This window comes from Microtus pennsylvanicus, chromosome 14 (genome assembly GCF_037038515.1).
Source record: "Microtus pennsylvanicus isolate mMicPen1 chromosome 14, mMicPen1.hap1, whole genome shotgun sequence".
Lineage (NCBI taxonomy): Eukaryota > Metazoa > Chordata > Mammalia > Rodentia > Cricetidae > Microtus > Microtus pennsylvanicus.
In genome coordinates, this window is record NC_134592.1 from 2,177,584 (window position 1) to 2,197,790 (window position 20,207).

Consider the following 20,207-nt stretch of genomic DNA (forward strand, 5'->3'; position numbering starts at 1 on the left):
AAAATCTATCATGGTAGGATTCTACTTTATTTTAAATCCTTATTTATCTGGTGTAGCTATGTAACTATAGAGAAAACGGTTGGCCCCAGACTCAGGCTCTTCCTCCCTTAGCCTCCAGGGGCTGGGATTACATGTGAGTACCACACTCTTCATGTCCTACTGATCACTGTGTGATTAGCACTCTCTGTCTCAGACATCTTGTTCCAGTGGCAGCATGCTCTGCAGTGTGAAACCGGACTGCAACAGCGCGCAGAAAGCACGAGCTGGATCGCACCTGGATGCCTGTCATCCTTGCCTCTTACCCGCTTCTCATTCGGGTTTTCAGGAATCAACAGTAAACCAACAGATTGCCATCAGCAAACAAGTTCTTCAAAAGATTTCCCAAAGTGCTGGAGATGCAGTTCAGTCACTGAGTGCTTGCCCCAGTACCGGGGAATGTAGAGGGGGAGGGGACATTTCCAAGTAAAGATTCCTCTTAGTGTTGTTTCTAAGAGCGCAAGACTGAAAATAACCACAATGTTCAACAGAGAAGAAAATGATAGATTTGTGGACTATGAAATCACACAATCACTGCTTGTGTTGCAGGTAATGCTTTTAAATGGAAACATGTTAAGCAGAAAGCACTGATCACAAGTGGGTGAGGTGACGCACATCACAAGCTCACAAGTCGACCAGCTGGAAGATGGAGGCAGGAAGGCTGGGACCTCACAGTCCACTTCATCCACCCAGACAGTTTAAGGCTAGCCTGGGCCGCAGGAGGGACTGTCTCAAAATAAATACAAGAACCAACAACCACAAATCCCAATATAGTACAGACTGAAAAATTAAAATACTTAGCTTCATGGTTAAGAATTACGTACACAAGAAAAACACCCAGTAAATTATAACTACTTCAGTATTAATAAGAGGTTCTTTCTGAGTGCTTTCAAATTCTATAAGTGTTTGTGTGTTTGTTTTTTTTAACTATGAGACCATTATGTTCAAGTGAAATAACACAAGTTTCTGGCAAGAAAAATGAAATTCATGGTGTGGTAGCAAACAGATTTATACTCATTTGGCATCCACAAACATAGAAAAAAGTTTATATTTCTATCAAAAATATATACAGGATATCATTGTTTCTTAATTTGTGAAGCAATATGAGAAGACAAAGCAGATTTAAAATTTACCTTAGTCCTTCATCACCAAAAGAATCTTAAATCTTACTTTTTCATGTCTCCTGGCCCTTCTCCATATGTGGACATACCAGACAGTGCTGTGACTCTAACTTATGTTTGTGAAATTCCATTTCATGTATTCAACTATTAAAAGTTCTACTTAAACTGATGTGGGATTTCCCTCTGTATGCTTGAATACCATTCATGAATTAAGAAACTGCTTTGGACCTACAGCAGGGCAGAACTTAAGTAGGCAGAGAAGACAGAAATGAATGCTGGGAGAAAGAAGGGAGGAGCCACTGGAGATAGGCATGCTGAAACTTTGCTGGTAGGCCATGACCTCGTGGTGATACAAAGATTAATAGAAATGGGTTAAATTCATATGTAAGAGTTAGCCAATAAGTAGCTAGAGCTAATGGGCCAAGCAGTGATTTAAATAATGCAGTTTCTCGGGCAGCTGGGAACCAAGAAGCGGCTGCCTCCCTCCTTGCAACAATTTGGCGTGCCCATGTGGTAGACTAAATCCATGTAAAACCTATAAAAGCTCAAAAAGGAATTCTAGATACATAAAACCAAGTTTAGCATCATTTTTCTTCTAGAGGTTTTTCTGATTCAGCCATAGCAGAAAACAAAAAGCCATGCGATTTTAAAACACAGCTTCCTGGGCCATGCTGCTAGCACAAACTCCAGCTATGGAGCATTTGAATGGCATTTGTAGGCCCGGGTGTTTGTGTGCCCACTCGGGGTCAGGAGGAAAGTAGCTGAGACCATGCCCACAGCTCAGTACTCCCTGCCTGGGCAGGCAGTGGGATCAGGTCTACTAGGCTTGTGCAGGCAGGAGAGCATGGCGGATATCTGCCACCATACACAGGCCACACAGTGCACTGCATGGTGGATTTAGCTTTTACTCAGCAAAAAAGAAGTTTATATGCTTCATGGTGATATGCTTCATGGTGCTATCCAGAGTTTAGGTGGTGAGGATGGCTCCCACCCAGCAGTCATAGAGCTGAGGTGAACTACCTCCACCATATTTAAATACAGAGAGACATTTCATTGTATGGGCTGCTAAGCTAAACCAGAATGTATATCATGACTTCAGAATTTGGGTCTAAGGATATGTTGCTTTGGAAAAGAGGTTCTTTTCTTGTTTCCAAAAACGATGAGAACCTGTGGATTACTTCCAGGCTAATATGGTTTGATGGACTGAGACCCCCCCCCGAAAGATTGCTGTGAGCACCCCTCAAAAAATTACTTCTCCCAATAAACAGCAGGAAGCATTTTGGAGAAACTATGCCCATATTCTCAAATATTGTTTGTAAATGTTTCTTTACATTTAAAGGGGAATATGTTATAGAGACTTATGTTGATACAAATATTGATTTATTGATACAAATTTAAGGTCAATTTTGTTATGTGTATATGTATTTCTGATCTTGATTAAGGTATTATGTTTCTGCAGCTCATTTAAAAAATTTAATGTATAATTTTAAAATATAGGTTAATAGATAGTCATCAATAATAGTCAAGCTTGTAGTCATATTAGTTAGATTTTCTAGATGAATAGAGATATATTTCAGTTAGATAGATATTCTTCAAACCTTTCAGAGACCTTCAGAATATGACATTTCAGATGTCTTAATAACTTAAGTCTTTTTGTGACAATGAGACACATCTGCTCCTGGCAGTATAAGCTACTTCAATAGGAAGATGGGCATAGAAGAGGCTCCTTATGTACTTGGTTAGCCATTTGGGCAAGAAACTGCTCTTGCCTGGACTGCTTGACTGGACATACAGGGCCCACAGAAAAATGACTGCTCAACTTGCCTAAAGGTAAGATGGTCCTTCGGGGTTCCTGTTTCTACTAGACATTCTGCAGGATAGAAAAGAAAGTGATTAGCAAAACTGCCAATATAGGTGGAACTGTCTTTGAGATTTTCTGCTTTATGAAAAAGTCTGCTGGATACTATGGGACTGTAGGCTGAAGATGGATGCCCTAATGGTACAGAAGAACTTTGGGTGACTGTCCAGGCAGTGAGATGTCTTTGTCAATTCTAGAGTTTTGGAAGTTGCTTACAATGTACTTCCTGTTTACTTAGGTAATATTATATACTTCTGGAGTCTTTGATGGAGTTGAAGAATTTATAGTTTTCCTTTGTTATGATAAAAGTAGATATAAATATTGTAACTGTAATTCTTATTTGATAACTGTTTTGTTATATGTAATTTTACTACGTTGAAGATAAAGTCTTCCTTTTTATTTAAACAGAAAAGGGGAGGTGATGTGGGATTTTCCTCTGTATACATGAACACCATTAATGAATAAAGAAACTGATTTGGACCTATAGCAGGGCAGAACTTAGTTAGGCGGGGAAGATGGAACTGAATTCTGGGAGAAAAAAAGGCAGAGTCAGGGGGATGCCATGGAGCTGCCATCGCCAGAGATATGCTGAAACTTTGCTGATAGGCCATGACCTCGTGGTGATACACATATTAATAGAAATGGGTTAAATTTGTATGTAAGAGTTAGCCTATAAGAAGCTAGAGCTAATGATCCAAGCAGTGATTTACATAATACAGTTTCTGTGTGATTATTTTGGGTCTAAGCTAGCTGAGCAGCTGGGAACAAACAAGCAGTTGCTTTCCTCCTTACAACATTAAACCAATGTACAGAGAAGTAGCCCACTATAAAATATGTATGGTCTTCATTTTATAGTTCCTCAGACTTCTCTGGAAAGGATCAAACAGGAAGCACATTTCATAAACCCATGATGGCCAATGCCCAAACTGAGCATTCAATGACATATTTCTGTACCTTGTGGATTAATAAGGTCTACATTTCTATGTGCACTCTCATCAACGTGATGATCCTCATCTTGGACCCCCCCCCCACAATGTTGATATACACACACGGGTAAACACACATAACATAAGGCCTTCTGCGATTCCCAAGGGATTAACTCTTTACTAAGCTTTAGTCACATGACTCTAGATAGATTACAACCATATATATAACCATCACACTTTGTTTCTTAATTGTCTTTTGAAATAATCTTGCACAGCCTCGACTTGCCTCAAAGTAACTACATGTTTGAGGATGGTCTTAAACTCCTAATCCTCCTGTCTCTACCTTCAAAGTGTTGGAATTACGGGTATACTACCATGCTTGGCTTGAACAAATGTCCTTTTCTGGTGAGGGAGATTTGGGTGTAGAACCCCATGCCTTTAGTATGTACTCTAATATTGAACTATACACCAAGTCTTTGAACAGATAAAATAAGATAGGGACTTTGGGCTCACAACAGTAAGCTAAACAACACATACTGTGTTGTTCCCTTGACCAAGTCTTTAGATGCAGAATTTCATTACATTATCATATCTGGTTAGGCTTAGGTATTTTCTTTGAAATTAAAAATGATAACTCAGGAACTTTTTTTAATTTTGTGAAGATTTATTTCTTATATTTTAGATGTACAAGTGTTCTGCCTGCAGGCATGTATGTGCACCATGTATGTTCCTATGCCTGCAGAGGTCAGAAGAAGGCACTGGATCTCCTGAAACTGGAATAACTGTCAGTTAGGAGCCACCATGTTCATGCTGAAAACAATGCTGAGATGTGTACTGGATTGGGGTGCGGGTTGGAAATCTATTCACGGGAAGAAGTGAACACAGTTGATGTGCAATAGGCGTCCGACATGAGTACATATGTAAACACATACACAGTACAATAGCACGCATGACTACAAAGTGTCCCTGAGAAACTGAAGGAACTTTACCCCCTCTTCGCATGACCCCAGAGATCTTCAGTCCACACCCAGTGGCCTCTGAACACTCTAGCAGGATGATGGCAGCACTGACACACAAGGAGAGAAGGAGGAACAAGCCCTGTGGCCCTTAGAAAATTTTATATTTCCCGCAGATAAAAGGTATAAGGTAATGCAATGCGTGTGATCCTGATGAGGGCAGAAGGAAGGCTAGTCATTCCGGGGTGGGGTGGGAGGAGCTTACTGCCATTCACTGAAAAGCCCACTCAGTCAGTGAGAGAAGGGATGAGTGGAGATGAGTGTGTACATTCTAAAATGATTGCTCAAAGTGTTTTAAAATGATGTGTTTGTGCTCACTATGCACTCAAGGTTACAAGTCCCTGCACTCTCCTCACTCCCTGGTGAAAATTACTTTCAGGCATGGCTAGTTTGTCTTACACGATGAACAGGTCTTTAATATCCCACCTTCTCAAAGACTCAGAGAATCCAAACCCTATGCTATTGCTGCATCATGAAACTTGAAATTTCCAAAAAAGGAAGTACTCATGTTGGGTTGAGTATGCCACTCAAAACCAAATAAAACAATAATTGATGATAACAGCAAAAACCCCATCACCACCATGCTCATGTACCCCTGGGATAGGGAATTTCTCCAACATACAAATTCAAATCAAAGAGGGATTAAAGAAATGCTAGCTATTTTAATCTTTTTGCACCAAGAAAGGAAATAGCAAGACCACAGAGAGAGAGGCTTTGTACACAAGCGAAGGGAAAATAGGGGACAAGCACTTCAGAGGAACAGGAAGTAATGGAAGGCAAGGTGCCTTGGGAAGACACAGTCTTGGACTTTCATTGTTGTGTCCAGCAGTACCTGACAAGACAATGGTTCTCATTGGGACACACTAGCTCTCTAACAAGTATTACCCAAGAGAGTTGGGTGGAAAAGGCAGCATGCAAGAGAAATCAGACAAAGACCTGGGAGAAACCAGGACTTAGTACATGGTGGTAATTTTGGGTCATCTTATCTATAAAGTCAGATTCCAAATGGAGGAAATAAGAGAATAAAACGTTTTACAAGAAAGGATGGTAGAAAGCCGAAGCCTGGGAGGACAAGTTCATAGAAGACTGGAAGTGAGCTCCATCACAACCTTGGACACTGTCTTAGTCAGTGTTCCATTGCTGTGAGGAGACACCATGACCACAGCATGTCTTATAAAGGCTTGCTGACAGTTTTAGAGGTTGAGTTCATTCTCATCATTGCAGCGAGTATGGTGGCCCACAGGCAGACACGGTGCTGCAGGAGTTGAGAGTTCTACATGCAGATCCACAGGCAGCAGGAAGAGAAAGAAACTGGGCCTGGCTTGGGCCCTCGAAACCTCAAAGCCCACCCCCAGTGACACACTTCTTCCAGCAAGGCCACAATTACCCAAACAAAGCCACACCTCCTAATCCCTCTCAAGTAGTGCCACTACCTAATGACTAAGCATTCAGATATATGAGCCTGTAGGGGTTATTCTTATTCAGACACCAAACAGGAAAAAAAACTGTTGAGAAATTGATATTCTATGGTAATTAAGTAGCTGGTTATAATAGCCTCTTTTAGAGAAATGCAAAAAAGAAAATGTAGAAAATGCTTCCTTTTAGCTAAACTTTAGTTTGGAGTTAAATAACCTCTTCTGGCTTTCCTACCTATAAAACAGAAACGATGCCAGCTGCTTCCCAGTGCCGTTGCACATCTTAGCAGAGTGCACACACACATGCACAGACGGTATATTTAACCCAGCATCAGACTCAGAGTGGTTTTTAGATGGTAATTATTGTTTTGTGTAAAACAAGCACTCCTTTTTGTTCTATAGTTTAACCTAGAAGTGTGTTGTTAAATATTTTCCTAACACACTGTCAAGATTTTCTCTTGTGTGGGATTCTGTATCAAAGCTTACCATACTAAGTCCCAAATTACTTTACTAAACTCATTCCAGAGTAGTAAAGAACTTTCATCCTTCAAGTGGTGTTTAGGTGGCAAGACGTGGTGCGTCACACTTCAAGCAGACAGTTTCACTCATATACAACCCAATCAAGCATGATTTCTGCTATTAGCGTTTCATTAAGGGTGTCAGGGCTAATCTTGGTTATCAACTTGACATACTTGGAAAGTAGGATCCTCACTATTGGGGAATTGCCTCCATCAGATTGGCCTGTGACATGTCTGGACAGCACCTGGGCTATGTAAGAAAACAGGTTGAGCATGAGCCAGGTGGAGCAAGTCCATACGCTGTGTTCCTCTGTGGTCTCCATTTCAGTTCCTACAACCAGGTTGTCACTTTGAGTTTCTACCTGGCTGCCCCTGATGACAGACTATAAAGTGTAAGCTAAAATAAATTCTTAAACTCTTTCCTCCTCAAGTTACTTCAGTCACGGTGCTGATCAAAGTAGAAGATGCAAACTCAGACAAAGGTACTAACGCAGCACTAAAGACTCTCCAGAGAGGCTAGAAAAGCTTCTCAGAAACTGCCAAGCAAATGCATAAAGACACAAATCCTACAGCTTGTCAAAAATGGACTTAGTGATTAGAATCCACAGGGCCAAACACGGTGATACACACTTTTAATCCCATGACTCTGGAGGCAGAGGCAGGGAGATCACCGTGAGTTCAAGGACATCTTGTCTACATAGTGAGTGCTGGGTCAGTCAGGAATACACAGTGAGACCTTCTTTCAAAAAAAAAAATATATAGCATCGACAGCCAGTTTTCACAACAAAGAAAGCCATGAACTTCCCTTCAGCTAGCAAAGCCACTAATCACTCTTTTCAACATCCTTACAAAACATAGCGACAATGTTGTAACACCATATTAAAAAACAATTCCACCTTTTTGTGTTGCCTAACACGATTCCTTTCTCGGACTAAATAAACAGACTACTTTCTCATTTGTGTTGCAAGTCACCACTGTCCCTAGGTTAAGCCACACTGGGTCCAAAGCCCAGAAGCTATGAGCACAGCATGAAGGCTGTATAGGCTGTGTACACCTTCCACCAAAAGCACCTGTGATATCACGGGAGGCTACAGCAGGGTTTAGTCAAGCCACTCTACCAGTACCTTGCATTGTGTACAACATAAGAAGCTATTCCCAAACCGCCTCCTTCCTGTAACTTGGTCTCATTATTTTTCCTATCACGCAGGGCAATTGTCTTACCGCAGATGTTAGCCGAGCGAGAATTTCATCGCTGCTTTCTTCTGAGTCCTCCACTTTCTGATGAGACCTTTGAAAAAGAAACAACAAATTAATCTATAGGGCTGGTTGCTCAAACTTATCTACCAAATTATGGAAAATAAAGGGCAAAAATAATTGACATTGTCATTATGTCATGAGTGAAAGTATGTAAATAACACTGTGTTGACAGAGCCAGAGATACACAGTCCTTTACCAAATCAATTATCCAGTACCCCTTCATACTGCACCAGCTGAGTTTGGGGTGCTACTCCCCAGACATTATAGGATAACCATAACATACCTGATTACAGATACAGTCATGAACAAAAGTAGATGTGAACGTAAGGTGGTTAAGTACTGAGTTCCCTTGAATCTAAATGAATCTGTGAAGCTATGAAATGTGAATTTTCCAGTACATTTGAGTTTCATACCAAGCAAATTAACTATGAAATAGTGCATTTTAAGCTTAATCCTACGGTGAAAATTAGAAAATGAAACAAAAAATACAGAAGTATAGAAATACTTTGCTTTCAGAAAAATCACGGCCCATGTGAAAAGGAAAAAAATGTCATGCAAATATCAAGTAATTAATGAGACATAACAGTACAAGATTATTTTGTTTAGGATTTACACAAATGTGTCTTTGTTATACCCACATTATAAGTCCCTCAAAGACCACCAGGAATCCAAATTTGTATGCAAAAGCACAGAGCCTTTATTGCAAGCCTAAACTTGGGCTCTCTGTTGTCCTGACACAGCAGTTGGATTAGGGGAACACTGAGCTCAGCTATGGCAGGGTTCTGAAGGAGTATGCAGGGGTGGGGAATTCTGGATTCAGATGGGGTTTGAACTCCTGATTGGGCAGGAGTGGGGCAACAGAAGTCTTGTCAAACAGGGATTGGTACTGGCATTGCTCTAAGGAAACTGATAACCTATATACAAGTTAGGTAAGCTATGCTTAATCTTCTGGAGCATCTAGTACTTGTTTGTCTTCATTCTGATTGGTCCTCTGAAGGGTACAGTGTGTGGCTTTTCCTGGCTATTGTAATGGTGAGGCCTAGTCTCAGTAATGCTAGTTTGCAGCCTATTATGGCTGCACTGATGTTAAGATAGGCCTCTTCATTTCTACTTGAAATAAAAATCTTATAAATTACATTTTTTTCCTAGTTTGGTCAAAGGAAACAATGAATTAATAACAAGTGAATGCATAAAACTGTATCTTAGAGCCAGGCGGTGGTGGCGCACGCCTTTAATCCCAGCACTCGGGAGGCAGAGGCAGGCGGATCTCTGTGAGTTCGAGGCCAGCCTGGTCTACAAGAGCTAGTTCCAGGACAGGAACCAAAAGCTACGGAGAAACCCTGTCTCGAAAAATCAAAAACAAAAATAAAAACTGTATCTTAGAACTATTTCCACAAGCAACCCCTGTCGGCACACTCTGTGATGAGCAGTTCATGGTAATTGATCTGTTGGGCCAAGTATCAGAAATGCAGTGCAGTGATTGATTCCCATCTCAGTAGCTGGGGGAGCCAGCTGGAGAACCCCAAGAACAGGCGGCCCTATTTCAGTTCTCCACAGAAGGGAGCAGCAAATTTGTAAGAAGGGTTGATCCAGTTGATCAATTCTGGCATTTGGTTTCTTGATTCTGGTAAAGTTATTAAATCACTTTTCAGAAAGAAAGTCATGATTCTAAAATCTCAGGAAGGAATACAAGCCCCTGCCTTTCTAAGAATGGAGAGATGCAGCTATCAAGTCCAGCCCGGCTGGTCCATGCCCTAACTGCCACTGTTTGAACAGCTAACAAAAGATCTGCAGAAAAAAACTGGGCATCTTTACCTTTGCTTGTCTTCAAAATCACCTGGGAGTATTTCAAACAATAATCCTTATTATTAAAATTCTCATTTCCTTGTAAAGGGGCTATGCTGAGACGAGAAGATGTGAAACTACACAACTCCAGCCACCGAGCCTGATTTATATGATTAAGCTTAGTGACCGAACAGAGCTGACAGGGAGTTAAGGACCAAGTGTACCAGCCAGCATAGCACTGAACGAGGTCTTATGTGGCTGTATCTGCCCGTCATCTGCGGTACAAGTGGCTTTTCAGGCCTGTCAGACCCAAACTGATAGTTTCCCAATAATAGATTGCACGTCCAAGCTTCTCTTGCATCCAGGACAAGCAGTTCAGGGAAAGGAGGGACTAGGGTGGAGAAGTTATTTCTGCCTCTATAAGAGGCCATATCACAGATTCTGTAGGTACTTTGTCCCTCTGTACAAGTAAGTTCCTCCTAACGGTGAATACGTATAGCTTCCAAAAGGTCAGACGGTGCCTCCCTCGCCCTCCACCTTCCATCTCTCTACAGCTTGCCTTAAATAATTTAACAAAAACACCACCCGAAAGTTGAGTTAGCGGGCATGAGACAGTGTGAGCTAGCAGAGACTCAGCTGTGAATCTGTCTTCAGAAGGCTGCTGAGAGGAGCTGCAATTCCAAGGGAAGCTCATGTGTCTACGACTCGGAATGGTTCTTTCACGAGCAGTCGGTGTGCTATCGCTGCCTTCCTGAAACATAATCCCATCCCTGCTCAGAGGCAGAGCTATCTTCATCACACATAGCACAAACAGTTCTTGGCAGAAGCATTTCTGAGGATAATACATGTAAGTGTGATGCCTTCCCTGGAATTGGCTGTAACCTGCAGCTTGCTTTTACCTCCTCAGTCACCATGATCTTAGCAGATTCACACATAGAACCCCCAGACCTGTCTCTAGTTTCTGAATCCTGCTGAGCATGTCTGGTTTCTCCACATTGCTTCTCTCCTTCTCCCTTCATGGTGTCCTGATACCCCATGGCCATCCATCCTTTCTGCACCCACTCCCCATGGCCAGTCACCAATCATATCCTTTCACGTTCCTTTCTCCAGTTCTGCTTCCTTTGGCCCAGGCCTTCAACCCCTCTCAGACTGTAACCTCTCTTTTAACTCACTTGATTGCTCTGGTCTTTCTTGTTCTGTTCAATCTTCCACAGCCACCCAGACTCCCTTTCTAAACCCCAGATCTGGAAGTGCTGTTCCTAGATGTCACCCAGAGTAGCCTTGTTGCCTGCTGAGAACAGTGAAGTTCAGAAATACCTTCCCTTCCCTGCCCACGGGGTCCCCAACTCCCCACATTGAAAGCTTTGTACCTCTCATGGAGCCTAAGGGAGCTCGGGGAAGCAGAGCTGCTGGCCACAGTGGGGAGCTGGAGTTAGAGAAGCAGTAGGGGACAGTGGCTCTCCTGTTCTCACTGCCCCACTTGGTCCTTAACTCCCTGACCAGCTCTTTAGGAAAATGTCAGAAGAATCACATTTGCTTAACACTGCAAACAAACTTCTACAAAATGTGAATGAATTCTTATTTTACTTATATAAACATGTCACGGTGCAGCTCAGGAAAGACCAAGTTTTCCCTATCATATTAAGTAGACAATAAACCAGACAAGGCAGAGAGGCAGCAAGCATATGTACGGTCAGCATATTTTCCATTATCACTGGGATATACTATGCTGCTAAGTGAACAAGAGAGGGAGAAAGAAGGGAAGTGAGAGAAGCTGTATGGTTTGGCAGTCAGAGGATGGAAACAGAGACCCTGGCTGGAATGCACCTGTAAGGGACGGGAAGTGGCTCTGGAAAGAGAGATGTTTTGTTGCACACTTGTGGCTGGTTGTAGGAAGCTCTGGACCAGTTAGGAATTCCGGGGCAGATGCCCAAGGACTCTGCTTTTCAGTGAAAGCCTGACTCAGTAGTTTTCCAAAGGAATGCACTAAGCCCTTGTGTAAGACTGGTCTTTAAAAGCCTGTGAAACCTAGTATCTTAGAGTTCTATTGTGTGGATACAGGGATGGCAAAGTCTATGTTCATTGGCCTTGTGATGTGGGAGTGTTTTCTATCTATCTGTTGCTTTCATTGGTTAATTAATAAAGAAAACTGCTTGGCCTGATAGGGTAGAATTTAGATAGGCGGAGTAGACCGAACAGAATGCTGGAAAGAAGGGAAGTGAGGCAGATGATATAGCTCTCCTCTCCAAGATGGACGCAGGTTAAGATCCTTCCCGGTAAGCTACCACCTCGTGGTGCTACACAGATGATGAGAAATGGGTTAATCATGGGTTAATGAGAGAATTAGCCAGTAAGAGGCTAGAGCTAATGGGTCAAGTAGTGTTTAAAACAATACAGTTTCCGTGTAATTATTTTGGGTAAAGCTAGCAATGCGGGAGCTGGGTGGTGGGAAAAGGCCCGCAGCTCCCTTCTACAGCCCCGGACCCTCTAGCCATCAAGCTGGAAACATTATATCATATCATATTATATCATATCATACATATCATATCATTCTACCCAAAGTGCCTGCAGTCCCTGGGGGAGGAGGTGGTGTGGGAAGAAAGAAAGGAAGAAAGAAAGAAAGAAAGAAAGAAAGAAAGAAAGAAAGAAAGAAAGAAAGAAAGAAAGACAGACAGACCACGGAAAGTTTTGCTCTCTTCCCACAGTGCTCCTAATCTTAACTGGTGGCAATAGCAACACTGTGGCCCTAGTTAGACATCATCCTCAACCCTCCCCATTCCCTCCTTCTGCTTCCCCATGCACACTGAGGCACACTGTGCAAGCGATAAACACCCTGCAATGCCTCTGGTCCTTCCTTCAGGGTGTTCTTCCCTCTTCTCACAATGTTTATCACTGCTGCTGTAGTCCCAGCCCTGACCCCAAAATGGCCTTGAAAACATCTAGAGCACGACCCTGGTCTTCTGCCTAGACCTACAGTCAGGGAACCTCAACTGAGCAATTTTCACAGGTCAAACCAACAAGCGGCCATGTCTTTGAGACACTGTCTTGACTGATGATTGGTGGAGGACCACTGTGGCCTTCACCAGCACCAGGCTGGACGAGTGAATAAGAAAGGTATCAAAGCGAGCTACAGAGAAAGCCAGTAAGCAGTGTTCTTTCATGGTCTCTGCTTTAGTCCCTGCTTGATTTCCTGCCCCGCCTCCTCAATGCTGGACTATGACCCAGAAGTATAAGCCAAAACCTTTGACTCCCTAAGCTGCTTTTGGTCGGACTGTCCTACCACAGCAGAAACCAACTAGAACAGCCTACCTCACACCGTGACTCCCTACCCTTCCTCACACCGTGACTCCCTCCCCACCTCACACCGTGACTCCCTACCTCACACCATGACTCCCTACCTCACCTGATAAAGCCCTAAGTATCTTTTGTTCAAAAATCATGTAACTTGTGCTGCTCTGTGCATCAGAAGGAAACTCTGGCAGCACAGGAGAGGAGGCAGGAAGGGTGGGCAGGGGGCAGTGCTGTTATCCAGATGCTGAGGCAGCACAGGGGTCTGTGGCGGAAGTCACTGCTGTACAGCAGATGCAAATGTACCAGGCAAAGCAGGAAAATCAGAGGCAGTCAAACATCCAACTCCTAACACTTTGTGTTAATAGGCAAGTCTTCTAAAAAGTATGTTTTACTATTATTCAGGTGTGGTCAACCTGAATGATCAAGAGGTCAGGAGATCTGAAAAACAATTCTACTGAAACGACAATCTGTTACTCAAGCTCCCTAGAGGAGACATGGCACCCCAAGGGGCTATGAGAGGAAGAGGCCCTAGGGTCAGCAAGGCCAGGGTGGGAGAGAGAGGCAGGATTGAGCAGGCTGAAGAACAGCTGTTTTGCATAGTTTCACCTGACTCTGGGAACAGGGGCTGTCTCTAGTGGCCTGGTACTGCAGTGGCCAAGGCAAGTGGAAAGCCCCAAAAAGAAGACCTGGAGGCAGATTTTGCATTGATTAGTCCACGTATGAAAATAACTTGCACAAATGAGTTCTCTACTGTCTGAAGGGATAGTGAAGAGATTGACTGGTTTTTGGAAGGGCATCTCCTCAGGGTCAAGGAAGGCCCAAACTGCACAGCTTTGGAATATGGAGTGCACACGGTCAGAGAGGAAGCATAGCAGCACAGTCAGTGAGATGAAAACAGATGTGGTCGCAGGAAACAAACATAAAGGCTGCTTTTAAAATAGCAGTGTCAAGGCGTCAAAGATGCTGACCTGTCCAGGAAGACCAGAACTGAAAGTCAACCACTTTATTTGGGAGCACAGTCCGAGGAAGTTTTAGTAGAGAAGGCCTTCTCTCAGACGGAAAAGACCCCATGTCTCCCCTCTCAAAGTAGCCCTCATTCCTCCCAACCCCCAGCATATCCCACAGGGCATCTTGTTGAAGAACGGAGAAAGAAGTACACACTGTATTTGAATAACTTTACTAGATTAGACCAAAATAGGGGACTCCTTGAATACCCAAAATGATGGGTTTCATGTAGATAACAGATAACAGATACCAGGTCCTTTAGCAAAAAAAGAAAAACACTATGTATTTCTTTCCATATCCTAGCTGTGCGTTAGTAACCCTCAGCAAGCTTTTAGTATTATAAATGTCAGCCATCTGTGACTGGAAGGCCTTGGGTTTAGGTACTCAGGGGTCAGTGAGAGACTGCCCGGAGCCAGCCTCTTCACCCTTGCTAGCTGAAAGGGACCGTGCTGTCATGAGCTGAGCTCAGCTCACAAAGCCTCAGCTCCAAGCAGGTTCTTATGAGGAGGAAGCAGCACGCAGGTCCTCGTGGAATCACTAGGCCATCTTTCTAGATGCTGTGATTTCCTCAGCCTTCCCCCATTCTCCTGTCCTCCCACCCAGAGTAACAAAAAGTTCATTCTGGGAACCTGAATTTGGGCACTTGTGAGAAGGAGGCACTGCAGCTGTCTCCTCCCCGAGGCTGTAGCCTCTCAAACTATCTCTTCGGGGCACAGAAACCATTTCATAGAGAGCAGGGTACTTGTGTCCTCAGACCAGGCACCAGGCTGGCACAGCCCCAGTCTTCTTTCTAATGCAGATGTCCTTTTTTAAATGATAAAATCCCCTTTATTTTTTTCTCTTCTTAAAAATACATTTGTACAGAACAGATTTTTGTTTATAGAGGGACATTAAGTGGTTTTCTGGCATCATTTTAAAGTCATTTAGAGAGGATGGGAGATTGGGGGGGGGCTAATGTGGAATTGCATAGGTAGATCTTAATAGCTTTCAAATATCAGAAAGGTTATTAAAAGCACCACAGGACAGGGGCTTTAGTTCATAAATGGAAAACACAGGAATCAAAAGGACTTCAGAGGGCATTTTGGTTAGAAGGAATAAAAGTGAGACAGCACAAGGCTAAGAATAACACAGAAGAATGGATTTTCCTGTGGAAATTACCAAGAATAAGGAGAGTGGTTGACAAGTCCAAGACTCTTAGTAGGCAAGGTAGGCCTTGGGCTCCCCCTTGAGGGCTGGGCAGAACTTAACAAGAAAGGAAAGCAGAGCCGAGAGCAGAAGATAACCAGTGTGGACAAAGACTGGAACAATGGAGATTTCTAGGTGAAAGCCAGAGTTATGACGAAAACATGTGCAGGAGCCAGGGGAGGTGCTGTGCCAATTCAGCTCAAAGATGACAACGTCGCCAGCCATCTTTTCTCCGACGGTCCTCTAGCTCCAAGTCTGCTTTCAGAAATCTAAGAACAAGAAGGATATATCTTCTCTATCCCGAATAGAACTGTGGTATTAACATTCTTTTTTTAAAAAAAAAATATTGTTTTTATTGAGCTATATAATTTTCTCCACTACCCTCCCTTTTCTCCCCTCCCCTTCTACCCTCTCTCATGGTCTCCATGCTCCCAATTTACTCAGGAGATCTTGTCTTTTTTAACTTCCCATGTACATTAGATCCATGTATGTCTCTCTTAGGGACCTCTTTGTTGTCTAGGTTCTCTGGGATTGTGAATTGTAAGCTGATTTTTTAAAATTTATTTCTATGAGTCATTTATGGGTGAGTACATATGATATTTATTTTTCTGGGTCTGGGTTCCCTCACTCAAAATATGTTTCCTAGATCCATCCATTTGCCCAAAAATTTCAAGATGTCATTATTTTTCCTGCTGTGTAGTAAGTACTTCATTGTATAAATGCACCACATTTTCCTTATCCATTTTTCAGTAGAGGGGTGTTTAGGCTGTTTCCAGGTTCTGGCTATGACAAACAATGCTGCTATGAACATAGCTGAGCACATGGCCTTGTGGCACGATTGAGCATCCTTTGGATATATACCCAAAAGTGGTATTGCTGGGTCTTGACGAAGGTTATTCCTAATTTTCTGAGAAATCACCATACTGATATACAAAGGGGCTGTACTAGCTTGCACTCCCATCAGCAATGCAGAAGTGTTCCCTTTACCCCACAACCTCTCCAGCATAAGTTGTCATCAGTGCTTTTGATCTTGGCTATTCTTACAGGTGTAAGATGGAATCGCAGAGTTGTTTTGATTTGCATTTCTCTGATGACTAAGGATGTTGAACATTTTCTTAAACATTTTTCAGCCATTTTAGATCCCTCTGTTGAGAATTCTCTGTTTAGGTTTGTACCCCATTTTTAATGGGCTATTTGTTCTCTTGATGACCAATTTCTTGAGTTCTTTGTATATTTTGGAGATCAGTCCTCTGTCTGATGTGGTAATGGGGTAGATTTTTCCCTCATTCTGTAGGCTGCTGTTTTGTTTTATTTTTTTTTATGCTTGGCACATTTATTTATTTATTTATTTATCGTTTCTTGAGACAAAGTTTCTCTGTAACTTTGGAGCCTGTCCTGGAGCTCGCTCTGCTCTGTAGATCAGGATCCACTTGTCTCTGCCTCTCAAGTGCTGGGATTAAATGCATGTGTCAACACCACTGGGCTATATTTGGTACTTATAATAAGAATAAGCAAGTCCTTAGCTTTCCAGTAACCATTTGTACCATTAGTAACTGTGACCAAATGCTCATGCTCACATCAAATGAAGAAAACTTGCTGGTGAACATGGCACTCTACAGTTGGTTCTAACCCTGAGACCTGACTGCATCCGTAGTAATCAGTGTGCCAAAAACTTGTTTGGATTTTTTTCATTGTTTTTAACGAGCTATACATTTTTCTCTGCTCCCCTAAAAAGATTGTAAACAATCTGGAATTGATATTCGGGCTTGAATTTTTAAAATAACTGTCACTATATAATACTAATACCTGAAATTAGAGCATGTTCAGGATTTACACATCACAAGGCTTTGCTATCTAGGGAGGTATGGGGACTAAACCATGACAACTGGATTGTTCACTGCCCTCCTGCCCCCCATCTAAGTGTACCCAGGGATTGCCACAGCTGCACCATGCGCACAAGACATGAAATGGTAAGAAGGCTGTCAAAGAGCAGAGGTCCTTCTCTCAGAGTTATGTGAGGCCCACCATCACAGCCATGCCATGAAAAAGCACGTCACTTCTCAGAGAGCTCCTTGGAGCTTACTGACGTGTGCCTGAGCCTCTCTGAGAGGTGTCCATTCTCCATGAATAGCATATTACAATAAAGGACATTCCATGCCATGCTAATTCAGTGACACTGGAATCTATACTACGGTTTCCAGGTCCTCTGTCAACAGTGGTGCTGACAAACCCAGAATCACTCCACAGCTCAGGCTAACACTCCGATAACTTGTGCTTACAGTTCTCAGAAGGGATGTAAGGATTACTCCATAACGTTGAGAACACATCACAGCAGGTGCATGAGGCTGAGGTGATAGAGCTAGGCAGATGTAAATGCAAACACTGAAGATATACTTGCCATTTGTGTGACCTGGGACAGATTACTCTGTGCCTTAGTTCCCTCGCATATGAATGGAAATTAACAGTACTTGTCTTACGGAACCTTTCTGAAGTGAAACAGGACATAAGGTATTTGCTTAGTACAGTACCTGACATGAAATATATTCCTGACACCCAATTTTTCTATCTGAAATGTATTGTTAATATAAGATTTCTCTTTGCTAAATGTCTGAATTAACTGCTCAGTAGTGTCATTTCTTAGCTAATAAGAGTTATATTTGTTATACAGAATGCATCTCTTGAAAGCCATATTCTCACCTAAGAAGTAAGGGCGATTCCACTTGCCTTACTAATATCAAAAAGCAAGAAGAGTCAACAATATGAGACAGCGCTCTGATGCCTGAAGAGTTGAACATCTGTGAGTGATTCAGTTAGCATTTCAACCTGCAGCTCCTTCCTGAAATAAGTTTGCCACTATTGCCAAGGATAAACAGGCATGTCATAACCCCCATATCATGACTCAAGGAAGCTGCTTTTAATTATTTTAACCACACAGTGACTCACTATCTTCATGTGATGATTCACATGCTTTAGTCTGAAAACGCTGCTTCTGGATTATTTTCAGAAGTTTCTGTTGAGCCCCTTCTTAGCACAGTCACGACGTGGATGGTGGATAAGATGAGAGTTAATATTTCACTCAACTTATGCCCAATCATGTGTTATACCTAATTTAGACCATCCACTCATTTAGTCGTGAATTAGAAGCATCATGGCGCAGCTGATGAAGCAAGCCGAGGATCAGAATAGCAATGGAGCCAAGTCTAGCATGAATCTTCAACAATGTTTCTTAACTTTGTGAACTTGGTAATGGTATTCCTACCACTCAAACAAGACAGAGGCCTGAAGAAGCAGAGCACAGCCCTGGATATAGGACAGTTCTCTAGGAGAGAACAGTGTACACTGGTACCCAACAGCATGTACTCACAGGTCACAGGTGCCAGCTCTAGCAGGGAGGAGATGCACAAGCTGCAGCAGAAGCTTCACTCCGTTTTGCCATTCTTCTTCTCTTTCAAATTCACAGTACAAGTAGCTACATTCCTCCGAAGAAAATTGGTAGAAAACATAGTTATCTTGAAAGTACAGATGTTGGTCCACTGTTTGAAGCAAACAAACAAAAATGTTATGCTTTAGAGTCATAAATCAAATCAAATAATAAAGTCCAATGATTAGTGAGAGACCAAAGGTAACATTCATTCACCCTTGCACTCTCAATAAAATGAAAGGACACATTTATTAATTTCACTGCTTGAACTTTGACCAATATATCCACATATGTTTTATAAGTTTTCTGCTTCACAGACATGTGCTGGTCAACTTAATATCAATTCAAAGAGGGTGGCAAAAAATGCTACACAAACACAGTATGATAGCAAGTTCCAGTTAGCAAAATTAAGTGGCTCTCAGTAGAAATGATTGTGCATCACTGCTTCGGGGGACACTTGGTGATGCCTAGAGACATCTTTGGTAGTCATAATGAAAGGATGTGCTCCTAGATCTACAAGGAAAAGGAAATGGATGATGCCAAAAGCCCGACATGCACAGCACAGTCCTCCCACAACGAACTCCCTAACTTAGAATGTCAATACCATCAATGCTGGGGAATCCTGTTTTAAATGAATCTGAAGTTAGGGGTTTGTCTCAAAAGGCATTTACACAAAATGTGTCACCAACCATAAGCCTGCTCCTCAAAAGTGTTAACCTCAAAGTATTAGGTGCTAGGTGTTACCAAGAAGACTAAAACCATGCGAGCATCTATGCTGTTCTTTCACAATGACACCAAGACTTGCCCTTCATATTTATCATCTATAGAAACAAGGGTTTTTCAGTACCAACTAGCAACTGAGAGATTGAAATAAATAAAGAACAAATGGCTTCTACCTACTGCTTCAATTAAATTCTCTAGGTTCAACTAAGAAGAGAGACTGTTATCTACTTTAGCTTCTACATCATTTTCTGTTCCATTTGAAGAACTAATCTTCACAGCTCACATATCTAAGTGTTTGTGATTACTTAATTAAAATAATGCACATACATACTCATAAATCAGTTTCTGATTACATAAAGCATGATAAACCATTCTTTTGAAGCAACAAAAGACATAACTGACAAAAGAAGTTTATGAGCAGAGTTGACAAGAAAGGAAGGCAATGCCTTTTACAGGTTCATGTCTACAATCTACAAGTACTTAAGTATTTTCTCAGAAGGTGTGGCAAAAATAAATGGATCAAAAATGATGTGTCATTTTTACTTAAAATATAAGAATGTAAACATTTAACTTCAAGACTAATTTCCATCCAGATTATAACATGCTTTGGTCTAGCAGTTTAACAAAGCAACAATTGTGTCTTTAATATG

The 20,207-nt window shown here is 42.1% G+C and overlaps 1 protein-coding gene across 2 annotated transcripts in view; it reads right to left on the minus strand.

The window, feature by feature from the left end:
* Nucleotides 1-20,207, minus strand: part of Rapgef5 (Rap guanine nucleotide exchange factor 5) — a 231,505-nt gene that overhangs the window by 164,994 nt on the left and 46,304 nt on the right. Inside the window, exons 5-6 of one of the 2 annotated variants that reach the window (XM_075948631.1) lie at nucleotides 18,778-18,946; nucleotides 8,112-8,178 (exon numbers count right to left, since the gene is read on the minus strand). In XM_075948631.1, coding sequence (XP_075804746.1) covers nucleotides 8,112-8,178; nucleotides 18,778-18,946 — 236 coding nt within the window. Of the gene's footprint in view, nucleotides 1-8,111; nucleotides 8,179-8,430; nucleotides 8,449-18,777; nucleotides 18,947-20,207 lie in introns of those variants that run through there. The other variant, XM_075948633.1, reaches the window with a different exon arrangement.